The sequence below is a fragment of the Natrix helvetica genome, assembly GCF_964273705.1.
Source record: "Natrix helvetica genome assembly, chromosome: 7".
Lineage (NCBI taxonomy): Eukaryota > Metazoa > Chordata > Lepidosauria > Squamata > Natricidae > Natrix > Natrix helvetica.
This window is the reverse complement of record NC_138558.1, coordinates 22,633,866-22,653,241: the sequence shown is the minus strand read 5'-3', so window position 1 is coordinate 22,653,241 and position 19,376 is coordinate 22,633,866. Positions and strand designations below refer to the sequence as shown.

At 38.4% G+C, this 19,376-nt stretch overlaps 1 protein-coding gene across 1 annotated transcript in view; it reads left to right on the top strand.

Moving 5' to 3' along the window:
- Window positions 1-3,036: 3,036 nt before the first annotated feature.
- The window catches only part of CXXC4 (CXXC finger protein 4), a 50,165-nt gene continuing 33,825 nt past the window's right edge, over window positions 3,037-19,376 (top strand). Inside the window, exon 1 of the mRNA XM_081960056.1 lies at window positions 3,037-4,228. Coding sequence (XP_081816182.1) covers window positions 3,092-4,228 — 1,137 coding nt within the window. The 5' untranslated portion in view covers window positions 3,037-3,091. The remainder of the gene's footprint in view (window positions 4,229-19,376) is intronic.

Here is a 19,376-nt window from a genome sequence, read left to right as displayed (position 1 = left end):
CAACTAAATAAAGACCAAACAGGCGGGTTAAACGTCTGCAAATCCAAGCCCCCAGTTCCCCCCCCAAAATACAGAGACTGGTAAGTGATTGTTTTTGGCTTCTTTCTTCCTTCCTTCCTTTCTCTCTCTTCCCTTCCCCCCCTTCATGCGCGCTCTTTCGCTCCCTCTCTTTTCCGCCTCTTGGACCGCTGGGATTGTTAAAGTAGATGAATGCTAAGCTTCAGCAATAAAAGGCGCTGCTCTATTAATTTATTAATTAATCTGCACCAGCCCCTCCTCCTGAATGTTAAATATGACCTTTGATCTCTGTCTGTAGCAGAACAGAAATGCAGTATTGAACATGAACAGTCACATTGATTTAAACTGAGAAAATCGTGGATTCGGAGCTGCTTTTAATTTTCTTTTTAATCTGGCTATAGTTTTAATATTGAAAAAAAAATCAATAGCTGCGCTTTAGACTTCTCTCGCGCTCTAGAGATAACATCGATTAAACAATAATGACATGGTTGGTGGCACCATTATATCCCCCCCCCTCTCGTTTCTGGTAGCCATAAACCTTGCAAGGAGATTTGGTGGCGGCGGGGTGTGGGTGGGTGGGCTGCTGGGGGGGGGGGGGAGAGAAAAGGTTGGAATGGTTTGTGAAAGCAAAGCCACTTTAAGGCTATGAAAAAATGGGCATGAACGTGCAGTCTCCATAGCCAGCCCCCCCACTTTTGCATTCAACATTACAACCTTTTACCAATCTAGCACTTTATCCTTAACCAACAAAGCGACTTCTATTAAATAGTTGCTATAGTTTCTTTTAAAATAGTGGGTTTTTTTTTAAAAAAAGCATTCTATTATGCATGGTGACCTGCACTCTTGTTTGTGTGTGGGAATAGTAGGATTTGCCACCAATTCCCTCCAGGAAGCAATGGTGTCCCCCCACTTTATTTTTCCTGCTGTGAAAATGCAAAGGTGACTGTGTTCTCATTAAAGGCTTTTAGCATTCAAGGGTGCAGACTGACCTCCTAGTCTAACAAGACTGAGGTGTGTTTTCTTACATTTCCTTTTCTCTTGATTAGTTTCCCCAACCGTAGGTTTTTAGTAAGGTTCAGCTAGATGTCTGTGTGCTTTTGTAGCTGGTAGGCTGGGCTAGAAATAGTTTATTGGGCTAATTATGCTAGTAATTAGTATAATTGATAAGTACTTTTCACTTGTAGGAATGGTGTGAAAACTGTTTTAGGCCCTCCAGACTGTCTCTGCATTTAATTTACAATACTGTAAAAATATCCTGTTTTTTATATACAAACATATCTATATTTTATACATTTTTAGATATATAGATATAAAATCTTTATATATATATATATATATATAAATATATATATATATATATATATATATATATATATATATATATATATATATATATATATATATATATATATATATATATATATATATATATATAAATTTCATTCATTCATATTCAACTGGGTTAATTCTTTATTTTACTTTCTAAATATTGCAACTTGGTCTGATCTGCGAACTCAAATCCTCCCAACAATTATTTTAAGTATGACTTGGGAGTGATAAACTCTATATCTTCCACTGAACAGGTAACATTCAGCCTTCAAAAACCTTAAGAGCAGCACTTCCAGTCTCTATGAGGTGGCATATGCATATTTTGAAATGAACACAAACCTGTGTTCCATGCTTAACTTGACTGAAAAATTAACCCATAAATTACTCAAAACAGTTGGGTTCGCACAACACACAAAGCCACAATTTTTTAAAATCAGGGTTAAAGCTAACAAAACTTTTCTGACCCTGTTTAAGTATGTCATAAACATACAAATTTATTCGTTATGTCCATCCACAGGTATGGACCTGTGCAGAGAAGAGAGAGCCTTGTTGTCTGCAGCCTTCCTGACTGGATATTAAACCTGTTTAGAACAGATCAGGGTTTAGTTGCAAGGCAAATTGGCCCCTGGGAAATTGTTTCCTTATCTATTCTGTCCTCCCCCACCCTTTTTTTTTTTACTCTGGTGCTTAATTCCTGGCTCAGAAGGGCATCGCCTTCACCAAGAGCCCTGCCTTTGAGACGTCTCTCCAGCCAATTCTGCTGAGATCCAGACCCCAAAGGACAAAGTGGCAGCTAACAAATCTCTCCAGCTTCCAATATATCAGGATCTGTGCAGCTATACCCAACTGGGGAGGAGAAGGGTAAGGCTCCGAGGGGGCACAGAGGAGCCTTGCCATACTTCGTTATTTTTAAATCTTGGAGAATACTCTTTTCCCCTCCTCTCCTATAGTCTATTTGATAATTTCCTCCTCCTCTTCTCTCCAGCAATCCGGCTTGTTCCCACCTTCCCTAAGGTTCAAAAGATGCCCTCCGGTTAGAGGATTTGGAGCCTTCTCGCTAACCCATCATTTGCATGTGTTTAGCTCTCCAATTGCCCTTTCTCCCTTGGCATTTGTCGGCCCTTCCCCTCCCCCGCTATTCTCAGCTATTAAAAGCGGGCGAGAGAGGGTAGCCCGCCCGCGGAGGGAGGAGGAGGCTGCGGTGGCCGGATCATGTCTTTATTGATTGTTATGCAAATGAGTTGCAATGACTGATGTACGCCTCTTCTCTGCGTGTCTTGTGGATCTGTGGTTTTTTTTTTAACCGAACCAAAACAAAAGCACACAAACGCAGCGGGTTCCCCCCGCCCTCTCCCCAGCCTTCCTCCCCCTCCTCCTCCCACCACCCTTCCCCTCCCCCTTTGGCGTAGTAGACCTTTTTTCCGAAATGACTCTCTTTATTTCCAGTGGCGACGGTGCCCGGGCTTGAGAATGCCAAGGAAGAGCCGGCTGCTTGAGACTTCGCCGTCTGGAGAGATGCCCCCGCAAGAGGATTAGAGGATACCGCTTCCCCCCCTTCCCTCCCCCCCCTCCCTTCGACCCCCCCGGCCACCCAGCTCCCGCCACCGCCCCCCCGACGGCTCCAGTGGCCCTCCTCCCGGCCCTGCCCTTCCCTCCCCTGGCCCTCCCCGGACCCCCCTTCCTCTCCTCCTCCTCCTTCCCTCCCACCCTGCTGCCCCAAGCCCACCCGCACCCCTTGGGCACCATGAACACCAACGTGTGCGTGGAGACGGGGCCCAACCCGGAGGCGCCGGGGCTGCCCAAGGAGAACCACCTGCCCGACGGCGCCCTCAACAGCCTTGTGGATTACAACTCGGAGATGGAGCGCTACCGCTCCTTCGCCACCTTCTACAAGACCAACGGCGGGGCCTTCCCTCAGGCGGCCAAGATCGCTCGCATCACCACCCCCATCTTCCCCACGGCCGCCGCCGCCGCCGCCGCCCGCATCGGCATGTCCCCCTGGAACTGCGACACGGCCACGGCGGCCGCCGCCACCGCCATGCTGTGGGGCAGCGGCGCGGGAGGCGCGGGCGCAGGCGTCGGCGGGCCTAACCCGGCGGTCGCCGCGGCGGGCGGCGTGGCCCGGAAAGCAGCTGCCGTCGCCGCCGCCTCGTCGGTCGCCGCGCCGCCGCCGCCGTCGGCTTCCTCGCCCGCCTCCTCCCTGCACGCCGCCGGCAGGAGTGGCGGCGGCGGGAGTTTGCACCACCGGAATGAATCGCAGCGCCTCGGCAAGCCTGGCTGCGCGCCAGCCGAGCAACCCTCGTTGCAAATGGCCAATAATAATTTCCTCTCCACCTTAGCCCCGGAACATTGCAGACCTTTGGCTGGGGACTGCATGAACAAGCTCAAATGCGGCGCCGCCGAAGCAGAGATAATGAATCTCCCCGAGCGCGTGGGGACTTTTTCCGCTATCCCGGCTTTAGGGGGCATCTCATTACCTCCCGGGGTCATCGTCATGACAGCCCTGCACTCCCCCGCAGCAGCCTCGGCAGCCGTCACAGACAGCGCGTTTCAAATTGCCAATCTGGCAGACTGCCCGCAGAGCCATTCCTCCGCCTCTTCGTCGTCCTCCTCCTTGGGAGCCGCTGGGGGAGGAGGAGGCGGCGGTGGTGGAGGAGGAGGAGGGGGCGGCAGCGGCGGCGCGGGAGCAGCAGGAGGAGGAGGAGGGGGCGGCGGCAACCCAGCCAAGAAGAAGAGGAAAAGGTGTGGGGTCTGCGTGCCCTGCAAGAGGCTCATCAACTGTGGAGTCTGCAGCAGTTGCAGGAACCGCAAAACGGGACACCAGATCTGCAAATTTAGGAAATGTGAAGAGCTAAAGAAAAAACCTGGCACTTCGCTAGAGGTCAGAGGAGATGATTTCTTTCTTCCCAGCCTCCCGCCGTCCCTCGTGAACCCCCTTCCCCCACCTCTTCAGTGCTTCTTGTCTAGTTTCAAGATGCAGCATCCCTTTTCCGAAGCCTCCTTCAGATTGTGAGGGGGAGGGGAAGAGCCCCCCCTCCTCGCCCCCCACTTGGTTGCCTCTCCGTAGTACTGTGCACAAAACATAAGCCACACGTCCTCAGCCCGGGGGGGGGGGGGTTGGGTGGGGTTGGATTGGACTGCTCTGCCTGGACCCGATTTTGGAGGAAGGGGAATGAGGAGGCAGGCCCTCTGCAATAAAGTACCTGGCCGGGGCCTTGGGGCGTTTTTTTTGGGGGGGGGGGGCTTTTTCGACAGACAGGAATACCCGGAAAGTTTGTCTAAATGGGATTTGGAAAGAAAAAAAAATGCCACGAAATCGTTCAATTCCCGAGGGGATTCCCCCCCACCCCCTTTTATAATCATTACACGAAGATTTCTTCTACTTTTTTTTTAAATACACATTCCCAAGTTGTATATTGCAAGTAAATTGATTGGAATTATGGTCTATATTTTTATCTGTTACTTCAAGGTGTGATGTTTGGTGACATGTAAACTATTTTTTACTTAATGTGAAAGTAATGGTGAAGGGCATTTTTTAAAAAGAAAGTCCAAAGGCTTTAGTAGTCATGAAACTTTTTAAGTTCTAAAATAACTTTGGCAAGTATAGTGGATCCTTTCCTTCCTTATTTGCTGTGTAGATTTTGCTTTGTTTGAAAATTAGTAGAGTTTACTTTTCTAAAGCTGATTCCATATCTTAAAATGGTCCTTACATTCATCTAAAATGAAGAACTAGGTAATTTGGGGGTTGGGTTTTTTTGATAATTTATTACAAGAAAATTGGTCGTGAAGAAGTTAGCCAAGCATACCAAAAGTAATACTTTGGATCATGATACATCCTTACCAAAAATAGCCCTTTGTAGTATATTTTACAATCTGATAAAGAATATGAGTATTTGTGCTTGAAATGTATATGCATTTATTTTTAAAAACAATGTATCATAGACCAGAAAAGGTATTCAAGTTTAGTAGACTTTAAAAAAGTAAAAGGGATATTCTGGATTTTCAGTTCATGTATTTAGTTTAGCAGTCAAAGAAGAAAAACATGTAAAATAATTAATAGCATTATTTTTAGATGGAAGAAAAGAGAGGAAATACTTGTAATGATTTAAACCCTGTGATTATTAAAACTATAGTATTGCCAGGTAGATGAACCTATCAGATGAGTGTGTTTGATTTGAGAAATAAAGTTCTTAATGGAACTTTAAGATGTAAGCTGAAATTAGCAACTCAGAGTTGCAACTGTCATGAACAGGAGTTAACTTGTAAATTGATTTTTAAAAAAAAATGTGTTAATATTACTACTAAGTTTACCATTTCATTTAGAAAAAATAGGGAGGGAAAGGAAAGCACTTGAGTGATACTAATTTTTTCTTCTTCCCTTGCAAAATTGAACTATCCTTTTGGAAAGTTTAATAACTTATTCCGCATATATTTTCCATAGCTGCTTATTGTGCATATATGATAATCCAATATCACATTGATGCAACTGTCTCTACGGACTATATTTCAGCTGGTAAAAAACAGTTGTATATAAATGTACCTGTTATTTTTGGTTGCAAACACTCCTGTTTATTTCATAGAACGTTACCGAGAATGTATATTGTGATTTTTACAATAAACAGTAAATGCTGAATTTGAACACTAAACCATAACTAAAAATGATAACTTTTTTCTGTTCCTGGGTGCATTAAGTGTACTCTCCTGCACAATTTTCCAATACTCCTCCTTAAAAACCAATCTTGTTTTTGCTAACTAGTTATAAGCAAGGAAAGACTGCAGTTCTCAGCATGTTTACCAGGGATAGATTTCTTAAAAATACTAAGATATACTTGAAAACTAATTGGATAAGATAAAGCTGACTGCCCTATTCGGTCTTAACGAAACGCTATCTTGTGTTTCTCTAAACAGATATGCCACCTTTTCACAGAAGTAAATTACACTAGAACTTTTTCATGACTGCACTGCTAACTAGCCACGCATATTTTAGATTAGCTGCTTGCATGAACCAAGGCAATATGGTTAGTTTATAATTCAGTTTATTATACAAATCCAGACAATGATATTAAGTCATTAAACTATAACTTAATTTACTGTGGGTTAGTGTCTTATGCAAAGTGTTTTTTTCCAGCAAGTTGGTGCCAGATTTCAACCTTAGCAGTTAACTCGATAATTTCTGAGCAAATGGCATGTTTCTAAGCTTGTATTTGCTGAGAGTCTTAAAATTCAGGAGAGAAGAAAATATTTACCTTCATCAACTTCTTGCAAATATTGTCCTGTCCATTTAAGGAAAAATTAGCATTAGCAGGAAGTCTGTAGAGATTCTCAGTCATCCAGGTCATGGTTGTCCCAAAGATGCTTTTTCAGCAGGCAACTGGACTTTCATCCAAGAAGAGGAAACATCTTCAAAAGAAAAAAAGTCGAGTTGCCTCCTGAAAAAGCACCTTTGGGATAGCATTAGCAGGCAAAATCTGAAGAAAAATTTGAAACTTCTCATAGTTATCTGCATGCGTGCCTTTGATTTCTGTGGCTGAGATGCTATGTTAGCCTTAGATCATCTCTTTCCATCCTCCACTGCAACCTATACAGTAGATTGATGGAGTTGATAAGTTTTTGTCTGATGCGATATAGCTCCTATATCCTTAAGAACTTTGGATTGGTTTCAAAGTTCATTTTCATCAGTGCATCTGTTTTTTGCAAAGCATCGTAACATATACAACCCTGTTTGAAACAAATACTAAAATCCTGTTGACTTCCACTCTGTTTCTCAAAAAGTAAGTTAGACTCATCGCTGCAAAGTGCAATGATTAAATAATTTTTGATAATGAACATACAGACGGTGCCCTGACAATCAAGGGGTGGGAAAGAAATATATGTAAGAGAAAATAGCATTCATGAATGACCCTGTAAGCACATTTTTTCCTGATAAAGAAGTTCTGCATCCTTAAACATTTCCTGGGTGTGTGTATGATATAATTGCACCACGTTTGTGGCCAGAAAAATACATATTACTACATTTGGAAACATCCTCACTTTAGTTACTTGTTTCTTTGTTATATACAAGCACCTGTGCAGGTATAGATAATTCATGTCATGTAGCATCACAAAACAGCAACTTCAGTTTTAGCATACATTAATGTGCAGTTTTGGAGGTTCACACAAGATGTCGAGCTAGTTATAGACAGTCTATAGCTAGCTCAACATCTTGTGGGAAACTCTAAAACTGAATCTGGTAAGTCAGCTATAGTTTAGTTAAATGTGGGGAACTGTGTTGCAGAAAGACAATCTTGAGCTGCAGTTTCCCCATTCTGAAAAACAAATCTCTGCAGATTTCAATCTATTTCAGTCTAAATAACGGCAGTCATTTTCAAGTTAGAAAGAAGTCCAAATTTAGCCGTTGTCTGTTGAAATTAGGATTTTCAATTTACTGTTTCTTTTCCTTTTCTACCCATTTTTATTGAGCAGTAAAGACAGCACAATTGTCCAAGGCACATAAAGAACTATACATCCAATGTTAAAGCAATAAATTGGAAGCGTGTCGAAGATTGGAAGAGCATGTATGACTGAACTGATGCTTCCCTTGTTTCAGATGGGAAGAGAAAGTTGGAGTGACTTGGTGTCTCTGTCCACAGGTAGTCTGGTAACAAGTCATCACAGTCTAGAGTGGCTCCTGATTTGAACAAATTCAGAACCAGAACCAGTTCTCTTTCTGTTCACAAATATGAACATTTTCTTTAAAAAAGAGTAAAAGCTATTCTTATTCTGGGTAGTCCTTTACTTAACGGCAGTTCATTTAGAGACTGTTTGAAGTTACAACGGCACTGGAAAAAATTGATTATATGACACTTTTTCACACAACCATTGCAGCATCCCCATGGTCATGTGATCAAAATTGACTCAAAATATGGCAACTGACTCACATTTATGATGGTTGTAGTGCCCCAGGGTGAAGTAATCACCTTTTGCAACCTTATAACAAGCAAAGTCAATGGGAAAGCCAGATTCATTTAACAATCACGTTGCTAACTTAACAACTGCAATGATTCACTTAATTGTTTATTAATAAAAGTTTATAAAATGGGGCAAAATTCACTTAAAAACCGTCTCATTTAGCAACATAAATTTGGGGCTCAATTGGAGTTGTAAATTGAGAACTACTTGTAGTCACAAGTCAACAAAAATCAGCTACTTGATGTCTCAATTACATTTGAATGAAATGTTGCTTGCATCCTAGTTTTTTTTTTAAAAAAAGAACAACACTCCATTTTTCTTATGTGAAGCTCACCCAACGAACGCTTTGATCACTTGGTTTTTTTTTCCATAAAAAGGCATTCTATAACAATATAGCAATATAAAAAGTCCATGCATGTGAGCAATAGTAGTAAATATACAAACTAAAGATTGATGTCACACACAGCTCTATGTATTCACACCCATCCACAGCATTCATTTAGATTTATGGTAGGTTTAAAAAAGCATAATCATTATTTATCCAGTGAGAGTACTTATTTTTTCCCCATTAGTGTACATTAATATAATTCCTTCTGTAAATTATAGACTATGGGGCATGGCTCACTATCGCCTCTTTCATGAAGTGAAAAACCAAAGGGGATTTTGCATAAGGACATAACATCCATCTTCATGCTTTTTGCTTCCCAAATCCGCTCCTATGGAGCAGAGTCAGGGAATCTGGGCTTGGTTTTAAATATTTCAAAACTGATCTCTGGAACTAAACGCTGTCTTCCTGTTGAGCTACTATATTAAATATAGCTTAACTGTCCTACTCTTTAGTTTCCCTTTCATTGGACCTCATTACTTTATTAAGGCCTTCACCATGACCAAATAGTTATACACTACAAATTATTTTTTGTTCTACTCATACTGAGAAGTAGTTTCATGTTATGCTCCAGATACCTTCCAGTGATCCATTGGTACTTAGCTTTCAAGTCTGAATAGAAATTCCTGGGTGTTGTCTGTGTGTTGAAATAATGTTATTAGTTATAAATTATCCTTACAACTTTCACACTTGAAGAGCTGATAAATAAAATTCAGCTTACTAAGAGAAATGGAAGCAGCCATAGAATTTGTCCTTAAGAAATGGACATCAAAAGAGGTTATGTGGTTGGCAATGGACTGTTTTTCCTTGGAAAAATAATGTTGACAATGTGAGGCCACTGAGTGTGTGGGTAGTGATTAGTTATAAAGAGACATTTTCAACTTTTGGTTTTCTGTAATTGTAGATTACATTGTTCCATGATAATCAGCTATATAGGGAGATTGTTTTATGAATAATGGACTGGTAATGTGATTAAAATAGCTACTGGGAAGTCAGCAGAAAAAAACTGGTGTGCTCTCTGGCTCCTGTACTATTGGATACCAAGAAAAATAATCAACCATTTTACTCAAATTAGTTTTTCTCTCTCATATTGCATTACATACAACCATATAATTGTTAAGTTATTAACCTATACCCATAACCTTATGATTAACCTTACCATAACTTGTTCAAATCGATAAAAAGCTTTATTGGGGGAAAGTGTATTTCTGTCATTTTTGGGATCTGATTCATTCGGTAAAGGGAGCGGTTTGTGTTTTTATTATTGAAGATTAATAAGTACCATAAAATTGTTTTTATTGTTACTATTATTCATCAGTCACAAAGCAAACCCGTGTTTTCTGTTGTGCATTTTAGCTACAAATTTTATTGTAACGTGAGGTAATTTTTTTTAAAACAATGTGCTCATTTTTCACCAGTATACATCATATATTATAATAATATATGACTGCTTAAATCAGAGGTAGATAGAATTATTTCAGATTTTCTAAGTGTATGCACACCTTCCACTTCAGTAGATATTCTTTTTTTAAAGGTGTGATTTATTCACCCTAAACTTTGACTTCACCCAAATCTTTACTCAGATGTTATGGAGCCATGAAAATGCATTTATGGGTTTGAATGTTCTGAAGTGTGGGGAGAATTGAAGATTTCTGAGTGAGGCAGCTGGCAATAGCAGATCAAATAGATTAAGTGACAGGAATAGATCTATAGGTCTCTGCTGATCAGCTGTTGCAATGCCTCTTTAAATTTTAACATCTTTAGAGAACTTGGTATCCATTTAAAGAGTCCCCATTTAAAAGGGTCTCCAGATACTTTTTAACCTCAACAATGCAATGTTTATTGTTTAATTATCTACATAAATTATACTAAAAGTTTAAAATAATTTAAGCAGTTTTACCATAAAACCATTCTATATGTAGCCTTTTCTAATATATCTACAGAGCCTCAACCTCAGGAGGGCTAATAAAAAGAATGAAATAGTTAAAACCAAGCCCCAAACCTCCATACCTAAGGCACCTTTACCCATTTCAGGTAAATAAATGCCATTGTTTGATAACAAACACAGAGAAAGAAAAGGTAAACACAAAAAGTTTGCAGTGAAGAGCCACATAATCAAACTTCTTAAAAAGCCTATGGAGATTCTCAGTCATCCAAGTCATAGTTGTCGATGCTTTTTTCAAAAGGCAACTTCTTGAGGAAGAAGACATTTTGCTTCTCATCCAAGAGGTTTCAACAGTTGTGACTGGATGGTGGGGGGATGGTGGGATAGGTTCTGACAGAATGGTGGTGAGGGAAATAGAAGGACTGTATTTTTTTGCAGAAATTTCTTAAAAATAATTTTTCAACATGGGAGTTACGGCCCTCACATCAGATTTCTCTACTTTGAAATAGAACAATCCATTAGATAATCTGACCCCCCCAAATCAGCTAAATTAGCCCTGGTGGTTAGAGTTGGGCATAGAAATGTAATAAAAACTGATAAAGTGGTAAATAATTCCAGATGATCTGACTGTTCACCCCAAACAACACCTGAGCAGCTACATCTGGTGCCCGTTGAATCATCTTCGAAAGCTATACTGTGAAGAGCATGTCATAATATTTCAGTTTATACATGATATTCTTAAATAAAATAGTTTAACTCCCTCTTCTTTGTGGCAACCCCTGAGATATTGGAACACTGCTATCATGTCTCCCCTAGTCCTTCTTTGCATGTGGTACATATATGTTAATTATATGGATATGATCGCAGCTATACAAGAGATAATATACCAGAAGGTTTCCCAAATAAATGTCATTGGAATATAAAAATAATTCAACAACATCATTGTTTTCTTCTATTTTCAGTTTCTTTTGTAGAAGCACAATCAGGATTATGCTAAAAATAATTTCAGACTTCTTTTTTCATCTCTAGGAATAAATATGCAATTGACTATTAAAACTAGTGGGACTGAATGGGAGTATTTATACCTAATAATAAAAATTAATAAAGCGATTCAATAGATAAGACCCTGAAAAGTTAATAGTGCATAACAATTTTTGCTAGCTTTACTGCTTGTCTAATGGCACAATCTGAGAATCATTTGTAATGTATAAATATCCTGAAAAAAGTAGGCCCAACTTATGTATTGCAATATTGAAATGAAATAATTTCTTAGCATCCCATGAAACATCATGTCTCTGCATTAAAATATAGATAGCTGAACTGCTCCAAATTCTTGAAAATACATGATAAATCTGACATAGGTGACATAATTTAATTTAATAAAAGATGCTGATAAACTTGAAATTTAGATTTCTAAATTTAAAATGTCTGTCTAAGTAGTCTGCTTCTTTATCAGTCATCTTTTGATACTTAGACAGTTAAACCAATAATTAAATGGTTATGGCAACCTGTGAACACAAATCCACTCATGGCAACAGTAGTTAAAAGGGAAAGTAAATGGCAGAGATGTAGAGTAGAAAATCTTAAGATTACTTTCAAAAAGAATAACATCAGATCATCCTGTCCAAATGCCTCAGGAGCCAACATCAATGATGATAACATGTAATATGTCAAGCTATATAAAATATTGTATAAAATAACATCAAAACTGGCTGTTTAAAAAAGAACATCTTAATGAGCCATGCAGATAAATATTATTATTAATTATTAGGCACAATCTGTTCTTGGATTTCCCCCATGATACAGTGATCATGTTAACATATCCTGTTAATACCCACAGTTTACTTATCTCTATATATAACTAATAGTAAGATTAGCTTCAGATGAATCTGTTAGTTTTATAGCAACTTTGTGAATTATGTTCATTGACTATCGGGGGGGGGGAGGGAGGATTATTAAAATTTCATACAATTTTAAAGTTTCATTCCAGGTTATTGTAAAACTGACATGCATTTTTTTTTAATATTCAAGTTTAGTTTTCCATGCGAATGGTGGACATATTAAGAATGTCTTGTAAATTCCAGTAAAATTTGCTAACATATTTTCCAGAGGGGACTGACTGTTGGCGTAATCCCAGGAAATTAGTTGTGGCTATATGGAACTGAATGCAAAATGTGTAGTTTTTAATCTAGCTGGTTTTGTACACCCATTGCATATATGTTATAGAGCCTGCCATTAAGTAGGTTTATAACAAAATAAACTTTATTGAATTCAATCATGCATGCTGTCAGGGAAATATGTATAACATCACAATGTGGGGATGAGCTTGATTTGATTGTTAGGAGTAAATTTCTTAGCTTCATGTGATATTTTTTGTATCCTGCAGAAAGTGGATTAATATTAGGAAACAGATTTTTGCCTTTCATATGTAAGAAGTAAATAAGATATTGTGGGTCTAGGTTGGTATTCCACTAGTCAATATGTCTTTCCTGTTCACAGAAGTGTTGTTTTGAGTGTTAAAAGAGCATGGTATAAGAAAATAACTTGAGATATAGATGGCTGTTACTGGTATTATTTGAATCTTTAGAATGCATATACAGCATGTATCTTCCTTTTGCATCAAGTACAATTTCCAAAATATCATGATGTCCAAGTTGAGAAGTTTCCTTCCAGGTTGTGTAAGAATTGTAAATACCATTAGCATAGTTTATTTTTTCACTGACTTCTTTGGTTTTGGTCAATGGTATCCTTAAGAGTACTTTGACTAGAAAAACCGAGATGTACATGTTGAACTAAAACCTGTTTCATACGCCCCCATGAGTGACTTAAGCTAATTCATTTATTTGTCTCAATCCTGTTTTCTTTAATTGGACATAACTACGGTACTTATTATGAATCTTGTATTATGAATCTTTGAAGTATAATAACCAAATTTCATTTAAGTGTGGCAGAACTCCCTAGCTCTGTTTTTATTCAATAAGCCCCTTAGGCCCTCTGTTTTATAGGTATAATTCCTACTGATACGTTTATGGGATATTAGACCAGGATGAAGCTTATAGCTCAAGGAGTACAAATACTCATTGAACTTCATTTCCGTATTTCATTAAAAAGACTTCTGTAAGAGAAGATAACTTCATTTAGCAGTATTCAAAGTTTATTGACTTGCCTAAAAATCAATGGACAAAAAAAGAGCTATGTCCTACCTGTCATATAATGACACAAGAAGTCTTTCATAGTCCTAATAAATTTATGTGTCTTATAACAGAGATTATAGAGGTCAGAGTTGGGAATAGGACTAATATATCTATATTCAAAAGATCTTCGTGACCACTAAATATTGTAGTGAGTTGGAGTTTTCCCTTTTTGCTCCCATCTGTGGGCCATATTCATGTTTGGAGTCCAGATTTGATATTAATCAGAAAAAGGACCAAGGTAGGAAATGAAACTTTCTTCCAGTTAATTATTCATTAGATGGCTACCTAAATGTATATTCTATAAATTCTAAATCTGGCCTTGAAATTGAAAAGGTTGATTATAGGCTGAACTTTATACAGATGTATATTAACTTATGTATTACCTATGTAATATAAATCTAATATGCAAATGAGTAGGCTTTTCAAAAAAAAAATCATGTAGGGAGATAAAAGGTTAATGTTCATTTGCCAACATTCATTTATCTTAGTTCCCATGACTGCTGTATACCTAACAAAAATTATGCATGTTTAATAGCATTCATACATGATATGACATCTAATCCGTTTGTATAACATCATAGGAGGTCCTATAATAAACAATAATTCATAGTTGGCTTTAAAAAAAAGTTAATATGCTTCTATTGTTTCCAATGCAATTACAATTCAAGGTGATTTACCCTACAAATTATTAGAATGAAATAATTAAACAATAGTTAAAAGAATGTAAAATATTCATTTGAAAATGGTAAAAAGACTATTCAGATTTGAAGAGTTGCTATAGGAAATAGCATTCTAAAGTATGAGGCCCTCAACATAATGTTCACTTAAGATCTGCTTCTACCACATCGTCTAGTTGACATAAGAACTGCCATAAAGAGTTCTCTGTTCTCTCCTTTCATACCTCTCTTCCCCGTAAGAAATATTTCCACAAACCATAGAGTAAGGCAGAGAAAGTATCCTTTAAGAATGTAAACTTTCATAAATGTGATTAATAGGATTAATAGTCTTAAACAATCTACTGTCTTACTAATATATGTGGTTTTTAGCTCTTAAGAATTCCAATTCAAACTGGAATTGACAAAGCCAGTACTTGTAGGGAATTCTGGTAGTCAGGTATGTATAGAGGTCACCAAGTTGGAGAAGAATAGATTTTAAATACTCATGCAACTATTAAGATTTTTGTAAATAGTTCTCCAGCTATTATGTAGATCTGGGGCCTTTTGAACTTAACTTGCACTCAATATCTATTTGTACTCATCCAGATATAAAGCAAAAATTTACATAAGTAGTTTGTCTTCAGATTCAGAACAACAGCAGCAACAAAACAAAATTAAAAAATTGTTTGTCTTGACTGTGCAGAAGATGCATCATTTGCTCATTGTATAAATTCATTGCCAGTATAACTTCATAGGATTTTAGATACATCTGGGCCATTTTGGAAGTTATTGCATACCCAACAACTTTTGGTGCAGATTACTCGTTGGATCATTTTAAGAGTCTGGAGGTCTGTAGTCTGTACTCAGGCGTTTGAATCTGGGTTATAATAGAGATATTCTAGTAGACCTCAGCTTTTACCTTCCAACTTTGTATGTCAGCAGAAACATCTTCAGAAGGAATATAAGCCTTGTTTGAATGAGGATATGGAGTCTTATGAAGTTGAGGGTTGTGTCAATGCAGCATTCCTAATTTTGGAGAAGTGTAAACATGCTAGATGAATGTACTTACAATTCCCTGCAAACTGCAATTCAGAATGAGGTTGGAGGTGATGGTGAATGGGTCTGTACATCCTTTGCATATACATTTATATCTAGAGGGCATCAATTTATTCTTCAAAGCATCTGAAGATAGGAAAAGAAGCAATGGGTGGAAACTAATCAAGGAGAGATCTAACCTAGAAATAAGGGGAAATCTTTTGAAAATTAGAACATTCAATCAGTTTGCCTTCAGAAGTTATGGGTGTTCCAGAACTGGAGGCTTTTAAGAAGAGATTGGACAGGCATTTGTCTGAAATGATATTATAGGGTCTCCTGCTTGAACAGGGGATTGGACTTGAAGACCTGCAAATTCCCTACCATCTCTGTTATTCTATTCTACATTTGAAGGCAAATAAAAAGTCCTTTAATACATATAGTCCTTGACTTACATCAGTTCATTTAGTGACTGTTTGAAGTTACAACAGCACTAAAAGAAGTGACTTATGATCATGTTTCATACTTACTATTTCCACAGGATCCCCACTGGTTACATGATCAATATTTAGCCACTTGACAACTGACTCTTTATGACGGTTGCAGTGTTCTAGGTCATGTGATCATCTTTTACAACCTTCTTATCAGCAAAGTCAACAGGGAGGCTAGATTCACTTAACAACCATATTACTAAGTTAACAACTGCAGTGTTTTGCTTAACAAATGTGTCAAGAAAGGTAAAATGGTGCAAAACTTACTTAACAAATGTCTTGTTTAGCAACAGAAATTTTGGACTCGGTTGTGGTTGTAAATCTAGGATGACCTGTATCAAATTTCAACTATCATTGATTGGCTTCTAGCTCAATGCTTTATGATTTGCCAGTCCTATACTTCAGGAAATAGCAGGCAATTTAAATAAATTCTATTGCAGTTATTAGCACAAAGTCTGCCTGCATTTTCCACAGTTAACTCTTAATTTCTTTTTGTTTTAAAACACTTTCCTCTTGTTCTAGAGCTGTGATGGCGAACCTATGGCACGCCTGCCACAGGTGGCATGCAGAGTCATATTTGGTGGCATGCCAGCCTTCAGCTCCAGTGTAGTATGCGTGCTGGCCAACTGATTTTTTTACCCTTCTGGAGGGCCAGGGGAGGCCGTTTTCACCCTCCCCAGGCTTTCCTGAAGCCTGGGGAGGGCGAAAAACGGCCCCAATGGGCCAACCGGAAGTTCAGAAATGATCCGTTTCCAGATGGGGGAGGCCGTTTTCACCCTCCCCAGGCTTCACAGGAAAGCCTCCAGAGCCTGGGGAGAGGGTGCGCATGCATGCCCAGGTGGACAGGGAGATTGTGTGGGCACATGCACACATGCAATAGTGGGTGCATGCACACAATAGTGGATGCACGCGCACAATAGTGGGTGCACGTGCACAATAGCGCACGTGCTATTTTGGCATACTGTAAGAAAAAGGTTTGCCATCACCATTAGCAAGATTATAATTCCTTGCCCACTTGCTGTGGATCAGGAAAATTAGAAAGCTAGATGAATAATTCTGGCCTCGATCTCCCGGCATGATGGTTTCCCACCTGCAGAATTTTCCTTCTGAAGGAGCAGTGACCAATATATCTGTCATTTAAAGTAGTACAGACAAAAGCAATTTCAACAGTGATGAAGTCTTCAATTAGAGAGGTGGACAGGGAGGAAGCATTAGAATGCTACTGTGATAATATTTTAATCAGGTAGAAAATGTCCTCTAATAAACAGTTATTAAATACATAAACTACAGTAACTGAAGAGAACTTCTAGTGGGTTCCCTTCTTTACAATCGTAATGATAACAATTTCATTAAAAAGATCTTGCTTCCTTTATTTTTATGAAATGGATATGGTTAGAATTAGACAAATTCTATTTATGGTAATCTTTTTAGCATAGCAAACAGGTAGAGCAAATGTATCATTCCCCTTGAACCCTAGTCACAGCTATTGCCACAGTATATATGACTTACCATATTTTGTCCCGATAAACAGTTTTTGGAGGCAGTAGACCAGGCATCACAGTTACCCTTCAAGACACATTTCATTTTTTTAAAGCTTTGCCATGCTAATAGTTTATATTAGTTGGATTGTACATTCAGATGGAAAATATTTATCTCATAGCATCAGTTGTGCAACTGTATATCACTGTTACGTGGGATTAAAATGGGAATGGATGCAACTAGATTTCATGTATCAAATCTGTGATTATACTGGCTCTCGGTGTAAAATAATTCTAATTGTTTTCCTGCCCAATCTTCCTAGTTGAATAATTCTCAGAAATTATTTGCTCCATGGAAAACATGTTATAGCTAGGAAAAATGAATACTCTGCATTAGAGTATTAGCTGATTTAAATCAATATTTTCTGTACCATTTTTTCAAAGCAACATCAAGAATTGTAAGCTAGGCTAGTTAAGACTAGGTTAAGCAAGGCTGGCCTATATTGACTGGAAGTGGTTCTCCAGGATTCCAGATTTTTTCCCCAATACTAAACCCTGAACTTGATGTTGCAACACTGAATTATAAGAAGCTGGTTAAATGTTTGCCAATGAGGCAAAATCAGCTTTAGAATGGTGAGTGTAATAGGAGAAAACTTAGTTGATAGGATCCTTTTGAGACATTATTTTCTTGATCTGATTCTCACTCAACTATATGGTATATATTGTGTATATGATGAATCCATGTGATTAGATCCATCACATCATCTTAGGCTTGAATGTTGAAAAGAATTTTGATTCTGCAGAAAGATTTGAATCAAATGCAATAGTCATCTAAAGCTAGTGACAATGACAGAAAATTGTTAACACATATAGATAATGCCATGGTGCAGGTCCTGATCTTTCACAATTGCATCCTTATATGTCAAATGCAAGTATATACAGTTGTAAAGTTTATATTGTGATATCATGGCACTCATTCACCACGTCATACTTGTTACCCTCATGAATGTTTCTGATGCCCACATCACTTGACATATTCACCTAAACAGCTCAGAGTGGCTTAAATCATGTGACGTGGGAACAGCTTTACAAATGTAAGGTACCATAGTTTTGTCTTAGGAATTCTGGACACTCCAACTCCTTTATTAGCCATCTACCATGTTTCCAGGATTTATTACATTTATAAGGATAGACACAGTAAAAATGTTGCAGTACAGTTGTGGTCTGTAGGACAACTGCTGGCCTCCACTGGATTAAAGCATATGTTTTGGCTGTGCAGTAGAGCTCTGAGCTAAGGAAGCTATACAGAAGTCCACTTATTGGGAAGTTTTAATTATTTGCATCTTAGGAGCTGGTAAATATCTCTAAAATGAGGGAGGGAGGAAAGGAAGAAAAGAAAGGAAGGAAGGAAGGAAGGAAGGAAGGAAGGAAGGAAGGAAGGAAGGAAGGAAGGAAGGAAGGGTTTCCAATGCCACTAGCTTCCACAAGAAAATTCAATGGGGAAGTCAACAAAAAGTTGGAAATTGCTCCCACTCGATAATTTTTTTGCCTGATCATGGTCTATGTTTTTCAATTTAAGATAGAGGTATATGTCTGAAACATAATCCAATGGGTCACAGGCTATTTAGTGTCCTATTAAAGTTGGTTGCTGCTTAGAAGACATAGTTATTCTTCAGTTAAAGTATTTTATGTGATTGTGAAAATACACATACATTTTAAAATGCTGTATGTTTTGACAGTTTTATATATCAATCATCTACAACCTATTGTCCTACAGACAAATAACATTTGTAGCTATTATTATCTGAAATCATCTGGAATTGATTTGAAGAACATCAGGTAGGGGAAATCTGCTGTATAGAATCAATAATAAGACCTAGTCCTATAAATATAACTTGGACTTTTTAGGTATCTCAGCCCTTTTGATTTTAAATAATAAACCTTTCTTTCTCTGTCTCCT